This window comes from Colias philodice, chromosome 2 (assembly GCF_061535455.1).
Source record: "Colias philodice isolate Cphi_HAF_F1 chromosome 2, ilColPhil1 Martin Lab GWU primary, whole genome shotgun sequence".
NCBI classification, from domain to species: Eukaryota; Metazoa; Arthropoda; class Insecta; order Lepidoptera; family Pieridae; genus Colias; species Colias philodice.
Genome location: NC_143087.1, coordinates 4513915 through 4536229, shown reverse-complemented (window position 1 = coordinate 4536229; position 22315 = coordinate 4513915). Strand labels below are relative to the sequence as shown.

Here is a 22315-nt window from a genome sequence, read left to right as displayed (position 1 = left end):
TGCGCTTGTTAATGTTTGCCTTCGAAAGATTAATTTAGACTTTCACTCCTCCTTCCTGTTTTGTTACGAAAACAAAATGTCTGATGTCTAACGATAGGGTCCAAAAATAAAAATCATAGTTTACGAAAAAAATATTTATAACGCAATTAAGGTAAAATAATACTGCTCATTTATTTTAAGAAATATATCAAAAGTATATGACGAAACAGAAATAGCAGAGATAGTAGATTCTTTCGAAGATATGGGAGATGACGAGTACGAAAATGCAAATCCTGAACTTAAGTCTATTTATATTACCTACGGCTTAGAAGAAAGGAGAATGAAATATTACGAAAAAAGAGGGTAACTTAACTAACACTTGCATATAAATTCCAGCTCACGGTTAATTTAAAAATAAAAATACTTATGAGTCTTCTTTTGTAGATGCCCCAATGATAGTCTAAAGCAAGAGAAAAGTGCGAAAGGTAAAATTTATTTAAAAATACATTATCTATCATTTTTAAAGCAATGTAGTACCTGCTATAAATTATAAATCAAATCTTTTAACAGATCGAAGTAAGTCATTATTGGTGGTTGATAACGAATCGAAGAAAAAAATTAAAAAAGACGATACGAAAGGTAAATCAAGTTTGAAGTGACTATATTGAAAAAATATCTATTATAAGTAATTTCTATTTTAAATAATAATTTTAATCGTTTCAGGCAAACCTACTAGTGAATACGTATTAATGAGTACAAAATATAATGACTATTTAAAAAACACGTATGAGACTTTAATTAACTTGGCAAATAATTGGATATTAGAAGAATGCGACGTAGGCTTCCCTATTGTTGGGTTTAATGGACAGGTTGTGGGTTCAACTCATAAAAAAGTCAAGAAAAAGTCGGAGATGCAATTACAGGTATTTAAATTTTAGTAGGTATATTTAAAAAAAAGCAGACGCAGTTTTTTTTTAGTTTTAAATTATTGTAAAATTTATTTTATAGGCATCCGAAGTCGATATCACTGACAGAGGATTCCCATTAACTCTAGTAATGTGTCCATGCTTGCGTTACAAGAAAGCAATTGTAAATATGTTTATACGATCAGACCTTGTCCGAGAAGCTCTTCAAGAAGAGGAGGTATCTGATATACTCAAATGTCCTGTGAATATCAAAGAATTTACAGTTTTATTGCCAAAAACATTCCCATTGATACTGAATGAAGAACCTCTGCAATGGCGTTATTTGGAGGAAGCGCCGGTATTTCCTTTTTACATTTATTAATTTATTATTTTCGAAATATTAAACCCTGCTAATGATTTTAATTTTAAGATTAAAAAATGCGAATGCAATCCGCTTACTGATTTAAACTTACTGGATGATACAACACAAGAAAATGTACTCCATATACTCTCAAAATGGCATTGCACGTGTGGTAAAAAGGTAAGATGTTTAATATTTTAATCTTTGAATTTAGATATGAAATCGAACCATTAAAATTCATTGTTTTTTAGGTTACGTCTTCACAAACTTCAACAAGTGAAATTCCATCCCTGTCAGTTGAGAAAATAATATCAGAAGAAAATCCCGAGTACTTTTATCCCTTGCCATTACGTAGTGTGAAGTCCACGAAAGGTGTGTAATATACATAATGTAATATAATTATTTGTGTAAAATTTAGATTTTATTATTGTTTTATGTCCTTGCCGTTTTAATTTTGTTCCTATCCTATAAAAATAATTACACAAAATGTCTAGGCTGTCATCTTTATTTTGCAGTTGTGAGTTTAATAGGCTGAGGCAATTTTTGCCTGAGTTCAAAAAACTTATAGTTATGTATTATATAAGTTCATGAACCCTTCCATTGGATTAAAGATTTTATTTATAATATAGATCATGACCATAGAATTGTACTGCATCCTGGAGATCTAGTTAGATGCAAATATTCATTTAGTCCACAAGTCGAGGGAAACTATAGTGTGAAACGATTTGTTGAAGTCAGCGGCTGGCCAGAATCTAGAGTTGAGATAAATATTTCCGGTATTTGTGATTTGCCAAGGTAACAAAATCATTTTTGAAATTTCCAAATTCAACTGGTATAAGATCCTTAACAAAAATGACTTTATTGTTAAGGATCTTATACATAATACAACCCAAAGACTTCTATTTAAACTGAGTTTATATATAGAAGTCTTTGATACAACCATGATAAGGTTTTATTTATTACTTTAATTTGTTTAAATTTTCAACCCCGCTTAGAATTAGGTTAATAGAAAGGTAAAGTACACCCTTTCTTATTTACCATTCTTTATTTACCCCCACTGCAGATTAGACAGCCGACCCAAGAAAATGTTTGAAAATTTTGTTAGAAGAATCGTAGAAGACAAAGTTTATAAAGTAACTTATATAGATGAACAGAAGTTATTTGAATTTGGACCTATTTTCATTGGAAGTAACCGGTAATTTATAAACATTTAAATCTTAAAACTATTAAGCAAATAAACCAACACCCTTATGAGTTATGACAATAACTCAAAATAATGATCAGCAACAACAAAATTGTAGGTAAAAAGTACGTATAGCTATTCATTCTCAGAGGTACATAATTTCGACTTAAATATAATTTATATTTATGTAGTAACAATTTTTCTTAGGATATATGAAGAGCACTATTCAGTCGACCTAAGAAATTCTTCATTAATAACAGCAGACGTAGTCATAGAATTTTTGGAAGACACATCAGTTTTTCAAATTGACAAAACATTTATACGATTAGAGGTGAGTAGATAATAATTAATTGTAACTTATAACTATCATAAAGCTTTTTAAGATGACTTACCGTAATTAAATATGTATAGCTTTTTTTAAATTTTAATGATATAATGTTTTTGTTAGCCTGGTTGTCGAGGAAAAGTAACTGTCTTCGCGGCGCCCGCAGATCTCGGCGTTCACACAAGCGTGCTTCTATTTTGCGTAAAGGATAATCCAGAGATAGTTTCAATAAAAATAGCTTGCACTGGAGTTGTGCCTGTTGTAGAAATTCTACCGCTGACAAAGACCATTGGTTAGAATTTGGACTACCTAAATCTAAATCTACTAAATCTTTACCTTGGTTGGAAACAGAAATAAATTCTGACGATATTATTATTTCTTATTCTTTTAGTTTCTTTAGCATATTTACTAAATACACCATTCGTTTTATGTAGTAACTCAGGCCCCGGAACCACAGACACTATAGAAAATCTATTGTGTCTGGGACCGATCGGGCCGCTTGGGGCTCAATAGAGCTTGAATTTAAGTTCATGGTAAAAAATTTTTTTTCAGAATACGGCCGACATTTACTATATCCTCGTAACGCCCAGGCTATTTTTACCAAACATTGGCTTGCAGCCCAAGTACCTTTTAAAAGGTTCACATGGTGCGGACCCGGAGGTGATGAAATCTAAAAAAAGTGCCTTATTATTTCCGTATGAGCGTGGGATTTTTTCTGCATGTAAATGTATGTCAGTGGAAGGTTTTGAGACACTAAATAACCCCAAATTCGTTATCCTTTATTTAGGTATATGGGCTTTAATGTATTACAAAACCCGATTTCGCAAAATTCGTATTTTTTAAATTATTGATTAGCGGTAGACAATATAGGGTTTATTTTATATTACAAAAAACAATGAACATAAATATTTGGATTAATACATGTCTTCCAAAATTTTAATGACCAAAAACATATCTCACACTAACAATCTGAGAAAAAAATATCAATTTTTGAACAATATGGTCATTATTTTCTGTACTTATTATTTTTAAAGGCTAGTTTATCACGTGTTTTAGGATTTCTATCAGAAGAAATCCACTTCCAACAGATGACAGAAGCAAAAATTAGCAAGTTTCTAAATTGGACCCAAAAACACTATATAATAGCAACCCATATACCTTTTAAAATCAGAATGATAGTAGGTAAATTGATATATTTCTATAGAAATTTTAAATAATTTCGCAAATAAGAGTTGGTTTTTAATAAAAAAATATTATTTTCAGATTCTTCAGAACTGGAAGAGCTTTCTTGGTTTTGGTTTATGTTGTAATCCTCATCTCCAAATAGTTCATACTCTTCTATATCTGACTGATTTAATACTTCTAAAGCTTCTTCGATTTGCTCATCTCTCATTGGGTTACCTGAAAAGGATAGGTACTAAAATATTCTGTATCAGACTAAATAATTTACTTTATATTATGAAGGAGAAAACGGTCTAAATCATAAGTTGCAAAGGCAAATCAAATTGATTAGTGGTTTATTCCCTTATACCTTTTAAAATCCAATAATATGTTAATACTCTTATACCTTCTAAAAGGTATCCAGATTTTACGAGGTTATTTTACACGCATATTCTTTATTTTCGCGTAAATCTAAATGTAATTATAATATTTACTTATTTGTCAACAAGCAGAGTAAGATACTCTCAGTTAAAAACCTAAGATTGCATCAATAATCATGGATTGAACTTACCACGTCCTCTAGTCAGTCGAGATGGCCAGACTTTTCGCCGGAAATTACATATATTTTATTTTTCTATTGGCACTATTGCTTAACCATAGACAAAAACATACTTTCCAGTAGCCGGTTAAAAAACAGTAATTAGATTTGGCGCGTAATTTAAAATGTTACGGCGTTTTCAAATCAGATACTGTCAGATACCTTTAAAAAGGTACCGTGGGCGTTTATGTCATAAAGTTGGATAACAGCTTGGGCCGGTACCACTATCGAGCTGCATGCCTTTTAATAGGTATCTGGGCGTTACGAGGATATAGAAGAGAAGATGATCGTTTCATTGTTAAAAATGACTCAATATTACCAATCATGTGGCAAATTCGTAATCCTCAGGATTTTATTGAAGATTTTATAATAGCGCAGACATCTGGTATAGTTCAGCGCCAAGACAATCAAGTTGTGCCTGTCACCTATATTGCCTGCAGAGTCGGCGTGACAGCTCATAAACCGCTCACAATTGATGTAGGTATTTGAGAAAAATGATTAAATTGTGTATCTTACCAATAGCACACCAATAGTACTCATGTAAGATAATATAACACGATTATTCGACAGATATACGATTCTGAAGGGAGGGGAAACCCAATGATCGTGGATGTTCTTTATTTATCAGCAGAATGTTATGATGTTATGGTTGAGTGCGCTTACGAGAACCCGAGTGAAAATTTCTTAAATTATGGCAATGTTAAAGTGAATTCCACCGTTTACCAAGAAATGTACCTCTTAAATAGAGGCAAATATAATATTTTTTACAAGTAAGTTATTACAGGAATAGTAGATGAATATTACATGATATTTAAGATTGAACTAATAAGTACTTAATTGTTATTTATTTTTTCGATATTTTAGATTAAAAAAGGTAAAAAACTTCCCTGAACCTTCATTATTGAAGTCGTTTGAGGCAGTGCCAGACTATGGGGTGATACCACCAACCTTGAAACTAGCAACGATAGAATTTGAATGTACACCTACTACCTCCATGAATTTAATAAACGTCCCGGCATATACATGTTCATTGTTAGATGGCAGTAAAAATCAAGTAGTTGTAGCCAAATTTCCAGTTTGTGTTACTATTGCCTCGTTCTACAATACGTTAGTAATCTATGTCTTTATTATTTCCAATAAGTAACGATGATATTATTAGATTCGCTTACCAATTAATTATCCCTAGGTTTACCCTCTTTCCATTGGGAGAACTGAATTTTCATATCATACCAGTCGGAAGTGGTGTAATGCGGGATGTCATTTTAAATAATACCAGTAAATGCCCAATAACGTACGAAATTATACTACCGCTTGAATATCAACCTGATCCTGATGCACCTCTACCTGCGGCGAAATTAAAAGACAATAAGTATGTCAAATGAATAAGTGACACTTAAATATTCATGACAACCGTTACATTCTCTTTATTTTTTTAGAATTAAAAATCCACCGCTTAAATGTGGAAATTTCTTCATAATGAATGACGATAATTTACTCGCTCCGGGAACAAGTCGGACACTTCAAATACAATTTATGGCAACAGCGGCTAAAACATTTGAAGAAACAATCAAGTTTATTATAAGTGACACCTGTCCAGCCGAAGCGTGCGGGGTACCGCTTAAATTAGTTGGCACTGGTGCGATGCCCACGTTAGATTTCTGGAATATAGAAACAACATTCCGAGAACATTTAATTGTGAAAAATCTTTCTGAATATAAAGTTCCAGAGGTCAGCACGCAAACTTTCAACAAGATAAGCATTGGTGATAAAATTAAAAAAAAAATATATTTTTGCTTGTTTCAGTCATCGCCGCATTGTGTTTTCGTAGAAGATTCGGTGACATTATATTTTTATTGCGTGAATGTCAACACAAGTTATACAGCAACAATAGACTTGTACAATAGTGGCTTAGTAGCTTCTGTTCTTAGTATGAAACTGCATTACCAGTCAAACTCAAACCCTGATATCTTCTCGCTGGATAAATATGAAACTCACATCGAGCCATTATTACATAAAAATCTAGGAATAATATTCAGCCCAAAGACTCTTGTAGTAAGTTCAATACTTCAAAGTGCCTGTGATTTTCTTTTTATCACTAGGGACTAACACTTAAAACCATTTTTAGGAGTATAGAGCTGTTCTGGAAATTAAATTAAAACTGCTTGATAATCAGGAACAATCGTTTAGAGTCTGTTTAATTGGTGAAGGTGTCATCCCAAGGATTCGCCTGGTGGCCCCCCAATTACGGCACCATAGAATCGCATTGTTGCAATTCCCAGTAACATGTTTAGGATCTATCAGTAACAAACAAATACGCTTTAGAAATATAAGTTCGGTCAAAACTGAAGTGATTGCAGAAGTATTGTGTCCACTCAAAGAAGAACGACCTATATTTTGGATAACAACCAGTCATGGTAGTGAACGTATGATTTTGCAAGGTAACAATGGTACGGTGCATTTTCAATAAATGATACTATTATAATATTTCAAAAAGTATGTCAATGTAATGATTCTTTTTTTATTTAAGATGATATTAATGATTGTATGCGACTCATATTACGTCCGAAAGAATTAGCTACATTAAATGTACATTATAATCCAATACGAAGAGGCAGAATTTCATGCGATGTTAAACTAACGATATTTGAAAATCCCTATGAATTTTTCGTTGTTAGTATTTTATACATAAACATTACCTGTTATTTCGTTTTAAATCTGATACAAATGATTACATACATGATTTTGTGAAGGTATTGTGTGAAGCTGAAGCATTTATGGAAGATGTTATATTACTGGGTCTAGAGATGCTTTCAATGGATCTTGATTTGGATGCATATAAATCAGCAGAAGGGTAATTTAATACATTTTTTTGCTGCAATAATAGCTCACTGCCTATGGTCTGATAAAATAATATAAGAACTATGATAGCAATTAAAAGATAATATAGAATTTCACATAGTCAAATATTGATTTTTTTTATGTCGTTTAACATTTTTAACCTGTACAGCACTGTGTCTACGGTTTCTACGTTAGATAGTAGAAAGAAGAGTAAAAGTGCAGCACCGTTTGAAAAAAGAAAATCCAAAGTAGATACAAAGAAAAGTAAAAGAATGTCGCAAGCGTCGGTGAAACACAGTGACACTACAAGTAGTATGGAGCATTATGTACAAAAATATGTTCTGGAATTTGGTAAGTACAACATTAAAAACCCATATTTCAATATTGGCATGAATCTGTAAATAACAAGAACATTTCAAGGACGATAGTATATTGCAGGTGGGTGCGAACTTTGTACAATTCAAAAAAGATCCGTCATAATGGTCAACAATTCTGAGAAAATGTACCGATTTAGTTGGGAAGAAGCAGAACCTATAGTTGTTAGACCATCAATTGGTTATATTTTACCTGGTGAAGAAAAAGATTTGGAAATAATGTTCTTTTCCCAGAAACCTGTTTCAATCAAAAAGGTAAAATCTCATGTTATTGTTATGGGTTTCTTAAATGTAATAATTTTATAAAATTTACTCCTACAGGAGTTTCTAAACCTTTCTTTATTGGCGGTTGATGACGCTATGAATGCCGACATTCGAGGTATAGCTTGGGACAATCGACAGACTGTTACCATATTTGACCATAATGAGTATGTTATTATTTCCAATTATATAAATATAGTTTGATCTTATTGAAATTAATACAAATGGTCAAATTATAGAGACATTTGTGTTAATGAGAGATATGAAGAAATCATCACAGAACAGTCCCACGTAGCACCTGAAAATGTACTCGATGTTTTAAATATGATCGTTGTTTATTCTGCTTTAACTGAATACACAAAATATACGTGTGATTTACGAGAAGAAATCAATTTAGAGGATACCTTTATCTATCAAGTTAGTTATCTATCAATTTAATATGAAATAGAAAATAAAACTTTTAATAGATACCTAATGCGATTTACATTCTACAGACAAGACACTTCAATTTTAAAGTGAAAAATGTTGGAAAGGTTCCAATGAAAGTTGGTTTTAACTTTGTTATAGATGATGAATTTCCAACAAGAATAGATAAGCCTCTAATAAAGGTTGGTTTCTATAGCAATTATAAGTTATTTTAAATAATAGCTAGAATATTATAAATTTGCTAACATTCCACTTTTTACATTCATGAGAAATATTCAATTATACACGATAAACACATTTAATTATCACAGAAAGCGATGGAAAGTGTTGAAGAAGAAAATGCGAACAATGTTTGCGGCGATTCTATCAATCGTGAATCTATTGAGAATAAAAACGATGGTGAATATAACACATTCCATTTTATTTGGATTAATAAGACATAATATAAATAGGGCTGAGTTTGCTTTCTTTTTAGGTCCAAGTAAAGTGACGCTGTTTAGTGAGAAAAGTAGCAGAGAAAGTGTTGATACATGGTTTGAAGTAGACCTACCGTTTATGATAGAGCCAACCAAAGAATGTTTAAAACCAAATGAAAGTTGTACTTTTAAAGTTACGTTTGCGCCTCTTGATGCATTTATGTACAAAGTTAGACTAAAAAGTGTAATAGGTAACTTTCTGAAATTCCACATTTTTTTAGACTATGTATGAAAATCACATAGATAGTGAATTTAAGAGAAACTACATTTACAGATAACTTGGATCCATATGACATGAATATATCATGTAAAATAACAGCAAAATCTTTAATTCCCTACGTACATTTAGATATTGAAGAAAGCGATTATTTAACATCAGGAAGAAGAAAAGTTTCCGGTGTAGCATTACCAAAACATATCACAGTATTAGAGTTTAATGTACTCGGTTCCGGGTGTTATAAAAAGTATGTGTTTAGTAGTAAAATATGATTTTGAAAAGTTACTAGGTATATGCTTCGTTATTCTGCGATAAGTACTCTTTTAGATAAATAAATTTATTAACATACTGGGGAATAGAAAATTGGACATATATTACCTACGATCTTACTAAGACCGAAGATGTTTGTAGCTCTCGATCTACATTCTTATTGTTTTAACACATATATCAATTCTATTTTAAAGGATCTTTAATGTTATCAATCCCACAAGCGAAGCGTATGAATTTATATTTGAAATGGTGATGTCGGAAAAACCGGAACTAATACCGGTACATTGTAACATGCTAAAAGGTTACGTGGAAGGCGGAACATCAACAGAAGTTGAATTTACATTTTCACCAACTGCACCAGGGGTATATTATGTTTTACTTTTAGACTAGATATAAATTTAAGATTTGCTCTAGATCACGGGCGATGGTGGTCGCTGACGCTGACTCGAAAGAGACCCACCTGCCTTTTTTAGATAGTTAAGTAATTATATGATAGATAAATTAACTAATCCTATATATTTTATTTAGGTTTATGAATCTCAATGGAAGTTTATAATTCCTGTATACTCGATAATAATGAATCTCCTCGTGGTGGGAATTGTACGAGAGCCGGATATTTCTTTCGTACCAACGATACTCTTAATACGGAATTCATTAGTAGGATTCACTACAGAAAATATCGTTTTATTGAAGAACAACGAAAGCGAAGCATTGAACTTTGAATTTAAAGGAAATTCTCTATGTAATGAATCCGGCAAGACACCGGTCATCGTAGAGCCAGAAAAGGGAGTTTTGAAAGCTCAATCTGAAACCGAAATAAAGTTCGTATATAATTAATTCCTTCATTTGTTCATAGTACAAAGTGAGATTTCATATGTGTCACCACTTTACATTCACATTATGCTTTTCCACAGAATTATTTACACGCCAATACAAGATGGACCGCTTTCGTTTAAAATTTTCTGCAGCATACAATACTTGACCAAGCTACTAACACTGTGTGTGAACGCCCTAAGTCATTCTATCAAACCTAAAATAACTTATTATTTGATCGGCAATGACCACATTCTGAACAGTGACGCACTTACAAATATTCATCTTGATCAGGTGGGCTTTATTTGGTTATTTGAAATGGCATTGTTCTTACTGAAACTTACTAAACATTGAAGAAAATGATATTTTATGCCTTATTACTTATACAATTTAATTTTCAACGTTATTTACTTTCTGCATGTTCAAGAAGTTATGATAGATTTATGTGACCTGCAGTAATAGCGGATGTGCCTTTGCACGGTTGGCTTGCGCAACATAAAGTCAATAATAATAATTATGAAATAATAAATTTCTTTACGTTCTCTCAGACGGCGTCAACATACCAAAGAACAATACCATTTTCAATAAAGAACGACGGCTCAGCAACGTTCTATTTCGAATGGCACTACAACTGCAGTTCTGTGAAGAAGTATCTACAAGTGAGCGTAGAGCCTAACAGTGGTCACGTTAGCCCCGGCAATACGGTGGAATGTACCGTCTACTTTACGCTGAAACAAGTTCCTGTACAAGCGTTTCCAATTACTTTATCGGTAATTCATTAACATAATATCAGTATCTTTAATACAGGTTTCCTACTCGGTCACTTAGCAAAGATGCTCTTAGGTTAGGTTAAGTTTTATTGAATAAACGACTTTGAATTTGAATGAATACTATTCTCTATTAACGATCAAAGCTATTAATCGAAACATTTAGAACATTAGAACATTTTACTTAGCCTGACTCTTTTTTTTTAACTCTCCTAAAGTTAAGGAAGCTGATATCCACATAGCGATAAGTTAATTATCTAATCTAGAGCCAATAATGTATGAATTTGAAAAACAGTAAAAAAAGTTATTTAGATTTCCGATGGACCTGAATACAACATTTATCTCCACGCTGAAATAGAAAAGCCGCTGTACCACTTTTCCTGCATGGAATATGATTTTGGAAAATGTATAGTTAACGCTCCGGATACAACGTACAAGAAAAATATCGCCTTTGAAAACGACGATAAAGAGCAAATAACGTAAAAAATTTAAATATTATTCTATGTTTCAAAGAATTGAATTTATTTCTCTTTCATATTTTTTTTTAATTTGGTTAATAATTTATTTTATGTCAATTACTAGTAATACTTTTTGTATATTAAATTTCTAGCTTGGACCTTAACTTTTCAAGCATACCAGAATTATTTGTTTATTATCGGAACGAAGCAATTGTAGAAGCCGGTCAGCGAATCAAAATTTCGATTTACTTTAGACCTAAACAAGTCAAACAATACGAGTTTAAATTACATTTCTGGGTGAATTCATTGTGTGAAGAGATTATTACAATTAAAGGAGAAGGTTTAGTTTTGCTCTATTTTATTTACACAAATGAAATCGATATTAAAATACTGTTTTAAATGTATTATTTGCGAATCTTCAGGTGTCCCACTTCTCTTCGATTTATACGAAGGCTGTCAAAAGAGTTTCGATCTTGGTCCTGTGAAAGTGGGTGAAAAAATAATCCGTCAAATCGAAGTAATGAATCACAGTAAAGTGCCCATAGAGGCTAGTTTTATTTTCCGCGATACTTACGGTATTATTGACGATGGAACAAAATCTGAAGGAACCAGTGTCTGCCTTAGTCCCAGCGCTGCCAACACGCAAGTAACGGCTGATGCAGGTCCATCTAGGTAAGTAATAACTAATAAATCTTAGGAGATGTATGAATCAAGCCCACAGATTTTAAATGCATTTTACGACTCATTAGAAATGAAATGCTGCAACGATACAAGGATAATAAAATTCAAGAGCAAATTGCTATGGATATACAAAATGCACTCACGTCGTTAAAGGTTATACCAAACAAATGCGTCATAAAACCGTACAGGAAAGTGCCTCTGAAAATTCAATTTAAGCCGATCGGGATGATCAGTAAGCTGAATGTTCAGGTAATCAAGACTGTACATCTACATAATATAAAAAAGGCCCTTACTCACTCTACTTAAAATATCGTTGCGCATTAACATGCATAGGTATAACACCTATTGCGGTTTTCGATGAGACTTTGAATAACGAAATATCGTTTTAGTTGAACATGAAAGTATTTCAATTTGAGCGACCCCTAGTACGTCTCAGCGGCAGTGCCACCGGAATGAGTTTGTGCTTCAGCCAAAATTCGTTGCAATTCGGACGAGTTCGCAAGCGCGGTTGCAAGATTCTTAAAGTCATGTTGTTAAATAAAGGAGACTTTGGTGCGAGGTAATAAATTTAAAGATTCTAGATATCTACTCCATATTTATTTTAAGATATTTTCTAAGTATAGTTAATTCACATTCATAAACAAATCTAGATTTTGGTGGCAGCCATTGAAATCAGACGAATTTCAAATATCACCAATGCAAGGCAACATTGCAGCGCGCACAAATGTTACCTTCACAATAACGTTCAGACCCGCCGAACATAATCCCTTTATTAAAGTTTGGGTAAGATTATCATGCCTTCTACTTCTACTAGATACCTATATACAACAATAAAATAAAAAGTGGAAAAATAAACATGTCTGTCCAGAATGGTTTTTATGAAAACTTAATTTTATCCGTTAAATAAAATGTTCCAATTATGAATTAAATTTAAATTGCATTTCTTATTCTGAATGCCCAAATAAATTAATGATACATCCTGTATGAACCCATTTTACTTGATTTTGTTTTATTTACATTTTACGGAATTTATTTACTAAATATAGGTAAACCAGAATCTGATGGCAATTAGGGAAATCAAAATTTTGAGTGTGCAACCCTAGGGAAAATGGACAGAACGATCTTGATACTGCTTATTTTTTATTTTGTCCTCAATATCATTAGTCACATAACACATTACATAAGTGGACAATACTGTACTTAATAATGAGATATCCACTTAATATTATGTAGGTTGGTCAATCAATTTTTAAAGGTCCCGATCATAATTTTCTCGTATTTTTTTTTTAACTTAATTTTCAGCATTTTACTATTTCATTTAGAAGATAATTCTTCGTAGATTAAGATTATATAGGCAGCAGTGATGTTGATTAAATACATTTGTGGATTTAACTTCACGAACCGATCTATTCACGGGAAATAATGTCCTTTGGACAACTTACACAATAGTACTTTTTTAAATGTTAAATTCCCTTCAGAATTAAAATAAATTCTTCTAATATTAAATAATAAATAATATTTTGATATTTGTTCTATTTACACCCAAAATACGAAATATTTTTATTAAAATTGAAACGAATGATGTCTTTTGAACAACCAAACAATGTTTCATATATAAAAAAGTTTCAGTAAAGCGGAAATAGTGATATTTTTTACAAAAAAACTATTAAGGCGAGGTTGTTACGTATCGTATTATTGATTTTACTTAATTAAAATGAACTGATTCTCGATATAACTGAATGAATAAAGTATAATGTGATTTTCATATGGGGACATCTTAGTCGTCTTGATTTTTGAAATGTTAAAATTACAATTAAACTAGACATAAAATCGCGTAATAAAAATGTGTTCCCGAAACAGCCGAGTAATAAACAAAACATGAACTATTTAACTGTTAAAGTATAAGTTTTATATAATTATTGTCCTAGGGACAACCAAATTGTCCATGGTGCAACCACTTTGGTTGGCCAAGTGACTGGTTGTCGGCGGGACATTTTTAAAATTTTGACCCGCCAAGCAAATACTATTGTTATTTTATATATTAATCTCAGCTCACACTAAATTATAGACGAAAGCGCATCTCGTGTAGTATAATTGATAACAATGCATCAAGTACTTATGTTTTAATCACAGTTGTCTGACGGACTGACAATAAAGCCACCCCACACTCACCAACGTTGCTCGGACGACTGTTGCCGTGATTTTATACAAATCAAAATGGCGTTTGAGCCCGACAGTTAATTATTGTGTTTAGCTTGTTGTTTAGGAATCTACCGCGCACTCTGTGTTTGTTTCCATAACTAAATTACGGTTGTCTGTGAGACCTGTGCCATGTAGATGATTTATGGGGACATAAGTAAAATGCCTGAAAATCGTATTATATCCAATAAAAAAAAAAATATTTGTATGTTTTTATGTCAATAATCATTAACTGAAACAAGAAGTGTATTTGGTATTTATGGTCGTGATAGTATGTGTTCGTGATGCGAAGTTTTTTAATGCATTGTAGCTTGGGGACAAATGTGATAGTACTGGAAAATTGCATTTAGTCTCTGGACAACCATGAAACTACGCACAAATTAATAAAACAAGTAAAATATTGTTTACAATAATGTTAGAAAATATTAAAAAGAATATAATTAAAACCAATTTAACTCTTTATGATTTCATGTTTATTAATTATCGTTCAGGGACATGATGCGTGTACCGTCGGACCATTAAAAGTTGATCGACCCAGTACATACTTACATGTATAATATACAATTATACATATTACTTTTATACAGGTAATACATATTATTATTTACACATACCTATATTTGTATATTCATTACCAGTATGCCATGTGAAAATATCGATACTATAATGATAATGTAGATCAAAACTGCTTATAATTTTTTATAAAATGAAATAAAAATAAAATAAAATTATGTTTATTTTCGTAAGTATTAACAGATACACACATTATAAAACTGACTTGGACAGCTTGGACTTGACGAATAGCCGTATTGGAAACTCCTGTAATAAGTTTTCATAAAATTATATTCTAATCAACAAACAATATTATACCTAGTTACCTACATATAATATTTTTTAATTTAAAGTATCAAAACGGGTAAGTCCAATTTAACAATAAAATCTTCATAATTGAAAATTGTGATGTGTTTGACCCTTCTTCATCGAATGTTTTTCTATACACATTATAAACAACTTGCTTGTGATCGCAACGGCTTTTTCGACATTTTCGAAGATTTTATAGGACAAAATCCTAAAATTATTCATCAACTGCAAAAAAGACAAATAATTTGACAACCAATTTGATAGTTGTCAAATAAGTTGCCACATAAAAATCTTTTATTTCTTAAATATAAATATGCCATCAGATTCTGGTAGACCTATACCTACGTCGTTAGTTAGTTTAATTTCATAATTTATATTAGACCTACCGGCTACCTTTATCGGGCAGTTACCAGTGATATAAATGTATTTCGACAGGCTAGTTTGAATATTGAAAACTACCCTCCACTAGAATTAGCTATGTACGCAACATGCGTAGATATTGGGAATGTTCAGAATAAAACTCTATATTTAGAATGCCCAGTGAGGGAAGTGCAAACAGGATATATAGTGGTCACAAACCCGTAAGTATATGTTTAAATAATGAAGTAACAAAAAAAGGATAAATTAGCTCTATCATTTGTTATTGACATTGTAAATTATTTGTAGAAATCGAAAAACAATATTTCTATTTATTTCTACATTAATTGTAATTACCACTCCAGGTCAGACGATCTCTGGTTAGTGTTGTCTGAAGGATCAGGAGGACCATTTGAAACGCTAAAAGAGTTTAACGTAGAGCCAAATTCCACATTCGACATACCCGTCCACTTCAAACCCAAAACAATTGGCAAGCATGAGGTTAATATCTATTATGAAACAGCGCAGTAATAGATTTGAAAATAAATAAATTTTGTACTGATACAATATCGTGATCACAGGCTCAAATATTATACTCCCCATTGGGTGAAAGCGCGCTTTTCGTCCAGATGGTTGGGGCAGCAACTCATCCCAACCCCAACGGCACTATAAACATCAGTGTTGCGGCTAAAGACTTCCATACTGAGGAGCTATTTGTGTACAATATTACAGAAGTATGTTGAATATTCCATTATGTTTTTAAATCTAACTTATTTTTGGTAAAACGATTTTAATTGTAATAGGTTGTTATGATTTTCTGACGTGAACTAAAGTCCTTTTAGCAATATCTATACTAATTACTAACAAGCCGATTTTTCAGTTCCCGGAGTCATACTTGGTATCCACAGAAATTGTGAAGTTCATACCAGATAAATTCGAAGGATACTATGAAATACACCACCCTGACACCGTAAAAGTATGGGGCGAAGCTGCTGCAACATGTCGTTGGAAGTTTGTTTGTTACGAAGAATGTGAAATACAAGCCAAAGTAAATTTGTCCCCTATCTGTTTTATTATCATGTAACTAATAGTTAATTTTGCTTATTGTAACCTTATTTTTATTTTATTTATTTTCAAGGTTTTATTCGTCAACGAAGATACTCGAGAATACCAATTTTACAATATAATAGTGACCGTGACTCCAAGTAAAATTGTGGACACCCTAACGTTTACATCCCGCGCCCGCGAGTCCGTTCAAAAAGAGCTGGTTATCAAGAACCCACTGTCTTCAGATGCTGAATTTCATATAATATCTGATAAAGTTGAATGCGCTAACAAGATAATGGTTAACAGGAAATCTGAGGTTGTTTTTATTTTTATCGTTCTTCGTTAACAACGATAGAATAATTATTAAATTAATCGCTGTTTAGCATATACTTTTTCAAGTTGTCGAGAAGTTTCTTTAATTTTATACAGGCTGTTCTTGTGATGACGTATTCCCCACTTGTCGTCGGAAAAACGGAGGAATTTTTAGAAGTCAGTAACCACTTGGTCGGTTCCTACATTTACGGCATAGTTCTTACATGTTTACCAGCTAAGGAGAAGAATCTAGAATTTTCTACACCTTTGGGCACTTCGATACCATTGCGTCTACGAGTGCAAAATAAAACGGATGTGAGAACAGATTTTATCGCAACGGTGAGTATCTACCGAATTTGTACTTTAAGGCAGTGTGAAATAAATGAAGTATGATGTTAAAATGATAATACGTGGATAATATTATGTACATGTACTTATATCAATTTTTTTTAAGAAGATTGAATCGAATCGGTAATCTTGAATAGGCTGTACCTAGGTAGTAACTTTAAAAACAGTAGACGTGAGATAATGTAAAGATTCTGTAGAAATGTAAATTAATAACACAACAGGTATCACATCCCTCAATAATAACTGAAGCGGAATATTCTTTAGGCCCTTTTGAAAAGGGCAAGTTTCAAGCAAAGTTTGAACCTACTGAGCTTGGAGTTCAGCACTGTAGGGTATCTTTTGATTCGCCCGTTGCTGGGGAATTTGTGTGAGTAACGAATCATTTATTATTATGGACTTGTACTTTTAGTTACGTAACCAAATTTTATTTTTAATGTATAATGATATTTGTGTGACTAACGAATCATTTATTATTATGGACTTATAACGGGTGATTTTTTAAGAGGTATAGGATTTGATTTTCAAAAAAAACACAAAAAACTTGAAAATGTTGATGTAATCTATAATGGAATTGATAAAACGATCAATATAATTTAATGTTTGAAGATGATTTCATGCAAATGATGGCCACGGCTCCGGTTTAGATGGCCCATTCGCATTTCGGCACACTCTCTACAACATATCGGCCGGTATATCACGAATACTTAAATGCTTCAATAGTGGCTACCAGTGCGTCAATCGTTGCTGGTTTATCCCTGTAGGCATAAGAAATAGTCCAAAGACGTTTGATCACGCGATCTAGGCGGCCAATCGACGGGCCCAAAACGTGAGATAAACTGTTCGCCGAAGACGGCTCTCAATTGGGCTATTGTTTCGCGTGCCGTGTGGTATGTGGCACCGTCTTTTTGAAACCACGTGTGAGGCATGTCCAATTCTTCCATTTTGGGCAAAAAAAAATAAAATCGCCAATCGATGAAGTGCATCGCGCACTTCTTAACCGACTTCACACTCTCTTAACCGAGCATGCATTTTGATAGTAAAATTCAATAATTTGCAAGCGTTGTTCGTTCGTAAGTCGATTCATGGTTAAATTATAGACCAAACTGAACAAGTTTGATAAAGACACAAGACACGATTCACGCGTGATCTATCAAAAACAGTATTGCCAAAAAGAAACCAGCAAAAAAATCACCCTTTACTATTAGTTACGTAACCAAATGATATTTATGTATAATGATATGTATTTAATGTATAATGATATTTATTTAAAAAATATTTAGATCTTAAAGACATATTTTATTGATCGCATAAATTCTCAACTGCGACTAGACAACTAAATCACAGAATACAAATTTTATAATTGGATTCTGTGATCTCAGTATTTTCGGAACCAAAAAATAAAAATACTTCTCGATTCCGGCCCATTTCAAAAATGTAGTTAGAACATAATGATAAACGACTTCAATAACTACAGTCATCTACTTACAGATTCAACATAAAAGGAATCGCTACTGAACCAAAGCCCCAGGGTCCGTATGAAATAAGAGCTGGTTCATACACAACAATCACATTCAAAAATGTATTCGAAGATACACGAATGTTTAAAATATTTGTTGATAAAGACGAGTTTTATGTGAAAACAACATACGAACCGCTGAAACCGAAAAAGGTAAATGTTTGAGCGCATTTATAAAAACTATTTGTCAATGGGTAATTAAAATGATGGCTCTGCTTGAAATTTTTAGGGTGTAAAAAACGTAAATAACATATTGAATATTGATAAACATTTTTATGTTCAGGATATTAAGATCCCAGTTTACATAAATGACAATATAGTGGACTGGGCGTCGCGGGAATACCCGACTGGATGCCTCACTATTGAGACTTACGAACCATCGGAGCCGAAAGTCCAGTGGACTTATTTCCTACAAGGACTGCCATAATTTTGTGTAATTTTCTTAAATATATTTTGTTGTAGTAGTTAAAGATGTGTCTTATTTGAAAATGATATTTAATATAAAGTGTAAAGGGGTAAATTTAAATAGCTCTAACAGGTTAAAATGTTTTTGGGATAAATTATTGATATTCCAAATAGAATAGAATAATAATAAAAGAATATGTCAAAGGAGAATATTTATTACCAATCCTTCACACTAAACTCTTGTACAACATCATCTTTATCTGGAATATTATCTTCAGACACTGACTTCTCCTTGGTTACTTTCTGTACTTTATTTTTCTTGGCTTTCTTTTTTAATTTCTTTGTTTTTGGCTTTTCATCATCTTCTTCGAGTTTAAAATTATCCGCATCATCTTCACTATCAGATGGGAACAATACAAGTGGTCCTTTCTTTTCTGGTTTAGTTTGTTTATCTTCTGTTTCAGCTATTTTAGGTCTCTTTATCATAGGAAGTTCACCAGCTAACTCATCATTCTTAGTTATCTTCTTACGTTTTTGAATTCTGTTAATTTTGCTCCAGTTATCATAGAATGCCAGTAGAGGTGTATCCTTTGCTTTGATACTAGCTTCCCATGCTGCTATCATCTTATCTTCATGAAGCGAGAAACTGATTTTTGCTCTTTCTTTCTCAATAAACTTTGAGTTCTCTTCAATTTTCTCCAATAACTGCCTTATTTTCTTTGTATAGTTTGCTACTGAACATGTTTTTAGGAATTGTTTCATCTGAAAAAAAATTATATAATTATGTATTAACACCTCCAGTTAAAAGTATTTATCTATTTGAATTCACTCCATCTGACATTGCAATATAATATGAGGATTATATTATTAATTTATATATCATGAAGGTACTTTACTAAAAAAAGATATTCATAATTCAAATAAAGGTCTGTCTATGATTAAAAACTCAGCTTGATAAAATGTTTTTAACTTACTTGTAGTACAGCAAGCAATGACATGTCCGGGAATGCAATGCTATGTGATTGGCTAGCCGTGTACTCTAAAAGAAGAGCATAAACCCTGTCTATAACTGAGTCCTTGAAACCATTCTCGGCTAACTGTGATTTTGCCAACCTCAATATACATGAGAAATCCAGTGGCTTCATTGACACTTTCTTGTGTTTCTTATTAAAATCATATGATGTTAAAACCTAAAAAAAATAACAAATAAGTAAAAAAAAATTAAGTTTGACTTTAACTTGACTCAAACAAAAATTGTTTTATTACCTCAACTAAGTAGGGCAGCACTGGAATAAAAGTATTTGTTTCTTTGGACAAATTTATTAGAATCTCAACACAATGGAATCTCAAAGGATAGTATTGATGTGTTGGCACCAGTTTAATAGTGTTAGTTATGACCATTACTAAAGGATAGAGTAATGCTTGTAACTGTGGTTTGTTTGAAGTGGAAGAAATTAAATCTGCCCATAGATGCAATGAGTTAACAAACTGCCAATTATACACAGCCTGTCTATTCTCAACTTTCTGTACAACAATTGCATTTCTGAGATGTATAGCCAACTGCCTGATGTAGAGGAAAACATGTTGATAAGAAACATTTAAATCCAAAGCAAACATTTCCACTAGAGACCTCCTCATGAAGTTTATCCCTGGCCATGTAGAAGGGCTCACAAACTTACAGTTCTTTACATATGTCATATACATGGCTTTTAGTACTAAATGAAGTAATTCTGTTTGCTGATTTCTGGTGATTCTCAATATGCTCAAAAATGCAAGCACTCTGACAGTTTCTTCTCCAGTTGACCACAAGGAAAGAAGCTTTTTGAGTGCCAACTTTGATATTCTTGTGAAACATGCAACATAAATTGACATTTGATGCAAATGTTTTAGAAGTACTGTAAGTATATTTTCTGAGGTAACACCACCAAGTAATTTTAATAAATCTCTCAGGTATGACACCAAGTGACCCTTTAGTTTAGTGAAATGTTTACTCTTTTGTGGGTCTTTGTCTGACTTCTCCATCCCCAAGTGGTTTTTGAGTGCAGGAGGTAAATATAAGACACACATTTGAATTACTGCATTGAATACAGAAGAACCTGAAAATAAAAATTGTTTATAGATTTAAACTTAACAAAGAATAATTATAACAATTTAAAATATATCTCTAGAGAGGTAATCAATATTTTTAAGTATGGACAAATAAAAAAAAAACAATTACAACTAACCTTCAACTTTGTATTCCCCTGTGGAATCTCCATCGTCACTAGTAGCCCTCACCATTGCAGCATTAAACACTTTGATAACAGTTGTCAATGTACTGCGCTTCACAGTCCCTTCAGCTTGCAGTTTGGATTGCCAATGTGCCACCATTTTTAAAGTTACTTTCCCAGTAACAGGTTTTGCACCCTCATCCTTTACAAAATTATATATTTCATAAGATATTATAAGTTTAGTTGATACTACATAATAGATACAAGATAAGTAGCGAGAGAAGTTTAAAAATTCTTTGTTTACACATAATTATTGAAATAAAATAATTAAAAAATTTGAAGAAAAAAGTTACATTTTTAGAAAATTAAATTTTTCCATAACCCATCCATGCATGCAAACATCATCCATATTACTAGTGCATTATGAGTTAAATTACCTCGTAATCACTCTCATCACTGTCCACTGTGAGTGGTCCTGGTAAATGCACTTTATCCTCATCGTCATTATCATCATCCTCTTCGTCCTTATCTGAACCTTCCTCACCGGAATCAACACCAAAGTTTAGCAAGTTTTCATCATTCTCTTCCAAAAAGTTGTAAAAGTCGGGATCTATGTTCTTGAGTTTCTCAAGCGATTTTTTATGGGTTTCGGGGTCTAAGTCTTCCTCAGAGTCTACTTCTGTAAATTTTAAGTAAATTATTATTACATTTAAAAGATATATTCATACATAATAAAAGAAATAAAACGGTTTTTTGGTCGAAACTCTAACCTGATTCATTTGATGACATCTTCTCAATTTTCTTCTTCATGTTAGATTTCTCTAAAAGCTTTCTACCTCGTATGTACGATTTTTAAACAGTACGTGTTATCGTTCCAGTAAATAATAGAAATTTCTATAACTGTATCAAAAATAAACCATGCTTTCATGGAATTCATTCACAATACACAAACCATGCGGTTTTGACA

General features: G+C 32.3%; 2 protein-coding genes and 1 long non-coding RNA gene across 3 annotated transcripts in view; 1 reads left to right on the top strand and 2 right to left on the bottom strand.

Moving 5' to 3' along the window:
- The window catches only part of LOC149490346 (axonemal central pair apparatus protein HYDIN-like), a 25510-nt gene extending 6172 nt beyond the window's left edge, over positions 1 to 19338 (top strand). Inside the window, exons 17-63 of the mRNA XM_089703416.1 lie at positions 181 to 342; positions 424 to 464; positions 550 to 618; positions 703 to 902; positions 988 to 1242; positions 1315 to 1425; positions 1497 to 1617; positions 1875 to 2040; positions 2309 to 2440; positions 2636 to 2759; positions 2877 to 3045; positions 4763 to 4989; positions 5083 to 5282; positions 5377 to 5619; positions 5699 to 5881; positions 5949 to 6240; positions 6316 to 6564; positions 6638 to 6959; positions 7040 to 7182; positions 7263 to 7363; positions 7520 to 7701; positions 7789 to 7979; positions 8046 to 8152; positions 8225 to 8402; positions 8480 to 8593; positions 8723 to 8810; positions 8887 to 9078; positions 9162 to 9351; positions 9569 to 9737; positions 9903 to 10195; positions 10289 to 10481; positions 10736 to 10957; positions 11267 to 11433; positions 11565 to 11752; positions 11835 to 12084; positions 12162 to 12342; positions 12483 to 12652; positions 12744 to 12876; positions 15589 to 15734; positions 15876 to 16011; positions 16092 to 16244; positions 16391 to 16558; positions 16649 to 16873; positions 16987 to 17208; positions 17439 to 17584; positions 18706 to 18886; positions 19017 to 19338. Coding sequence (XP_089559542.1) covers positions 181 to 342; positions 424 to 464; positions 550 to 618; positions 703 to 902; positions 988 to 1242; positions 1315 to 1425; positions 1497 to 1617; positions 1875 to 2040; positions 2309 to 2440; positions 2636 to 2759; positions 2877 to 3045; positions 4763 to 4989; positions 5083 to 5282; positions 5377 to 5619; positions 5699 to 5881; positions 5949 to 6240; positions 6316 to 6564; positions 6638 to 6959; positions 7040 to 7182; positions 7263 to 7363; positions 7520 to 7701; positions 7789 to 7979; positions 8046 to 8152; positions 8225 to 8402; positions 8480 to 8593; positions 8723 to 8810; positions 8887 to 9078; positions 9162 to 9351; positions 9569 to 9737; positions 9903 to 10195; positions 10289 to 10481; positions 10736 to 10957; positions 11267 to 11433; positions 11565 to 11752; positions 11835 to 12084; positions 12162 to 12342; positions 12483 to 12652; positions 12744 to 12876; positions 15589 to 15734; positions 15876 to 16011; positions 16092 to 16244; positions 16391 to 16558; positions 16649 to 16873; positions 16987 to 17208; positions 17439 to 17584; positions 18706 to 18886; positions 19017 to 19160 — 8239 coding nt within the window. The 3' untranslated portion in view covers positions 19161 to 19338. The remainder of the gene's footprint in view (positions 1 to 180; positions 343 to 423; positions 465 to 549; positions 619 to 702; positions 903 to 987; positions 1243 to 1314; positions 1426 to 1496; positions 1618 to 1874; positions 2041 to 2308; positions 2441 to 2635; positions 2760 to 2876; positions 3046 to 4762; positions 4990 to 5082; positions 5283 to 5376; positions 5620 to 5698; positions 5882 to 5948; positions 6241 to 6315; positions 6565 to 6637; positions 6960 to 7039; positions 7183 to 7262; positions 7364 to 7519; positions 7702 to 7788; positions 7980 to 8045; positions 8153 to 8224; positions 8403 to 8479; positions 8594 to 8722; positions 8811 to 8886; positions 9079 to 9161; positions 9352 to 9568; positions 9738 to 9902; positions 10196 to 10288; positions 10482 to 10735; positions 10958 to 11266; positions 11434 to 11564; positions 11753 to 11834; positions 12085 to 12161; positions 12343 to 12482; positions 12653 to 12743; positions 12877 to 15588; positions 15735 to 15875; positions 16012 to 16091; positions 16245 to 16390; positions 16559 to 16648; positions 16874 to 16986; positions 17209 to 17438; positions 17585 to 18705; positions 18887 to 19016) is intronic.
- LOC149490347 (uncharacterized) lies at positions 3321 to 4778 on the bottom strand. Its single transcript, XR_016316633.1, has 3 exons — positions 4486 to 4778; positions 3912 to 4154; positions 3321 to 3423 (listed from the first exon to the last, which is right to left on the bottom strand). It is a non-coding gene; the product is annotated as an uncharacterized LOC149490347 (long non-coding RNA).
- On the bottom strand, positions 19338 to 22315 carry Noc2 (Nucleolar complex protein 2). Its single transcript, XM_089703470.1, has 6 exons — positions 22119 to 22315; positions 21786 to 22027; positions 21364 to 21550; positions 20405 to 21234; positions 20113 to 20328; positions 19338 to 19900 (listed from the first exon to the last, which is right to left on the bottom strand). Exons 1-6 carry the CDS (start codon positions 22156 to 22158, stop codon positions 19355 to 19357), a joined length of 2061 nt encoding a protein of 686 aa, XP_089559596.1. The 5' UTR covers positions 22159 to 22315; the 3' UTR covers positions 19338 to 19354.

What these genes read in the sequence shown, in the direction of transcription:
- Noc2 (XM_089703470.1), bottom strand. Translation starts at nt 22,158, where the DNA reads ATGAAGAAGAAAATTGAGAAGATGTCATCAAATGAATCAG. An exon ending in GTGATGAGAGTGATTACGAG is followed by an intron (nt 21,551 to 21,785) that starts GTAATTTAACTC and finishes AATTTTGTAAAG; the next exon opens with GATGAGGGTGCAAAACCTGT. An exon ending in TGCTGCCCTACTTAGTTGAG is followed by an intron (nt 20,329 to 20,404) that starts GTAATAAAACAA and finishes TATTTTTTTTAG; the next exon opens with GTTTTAACATCATATGATTT.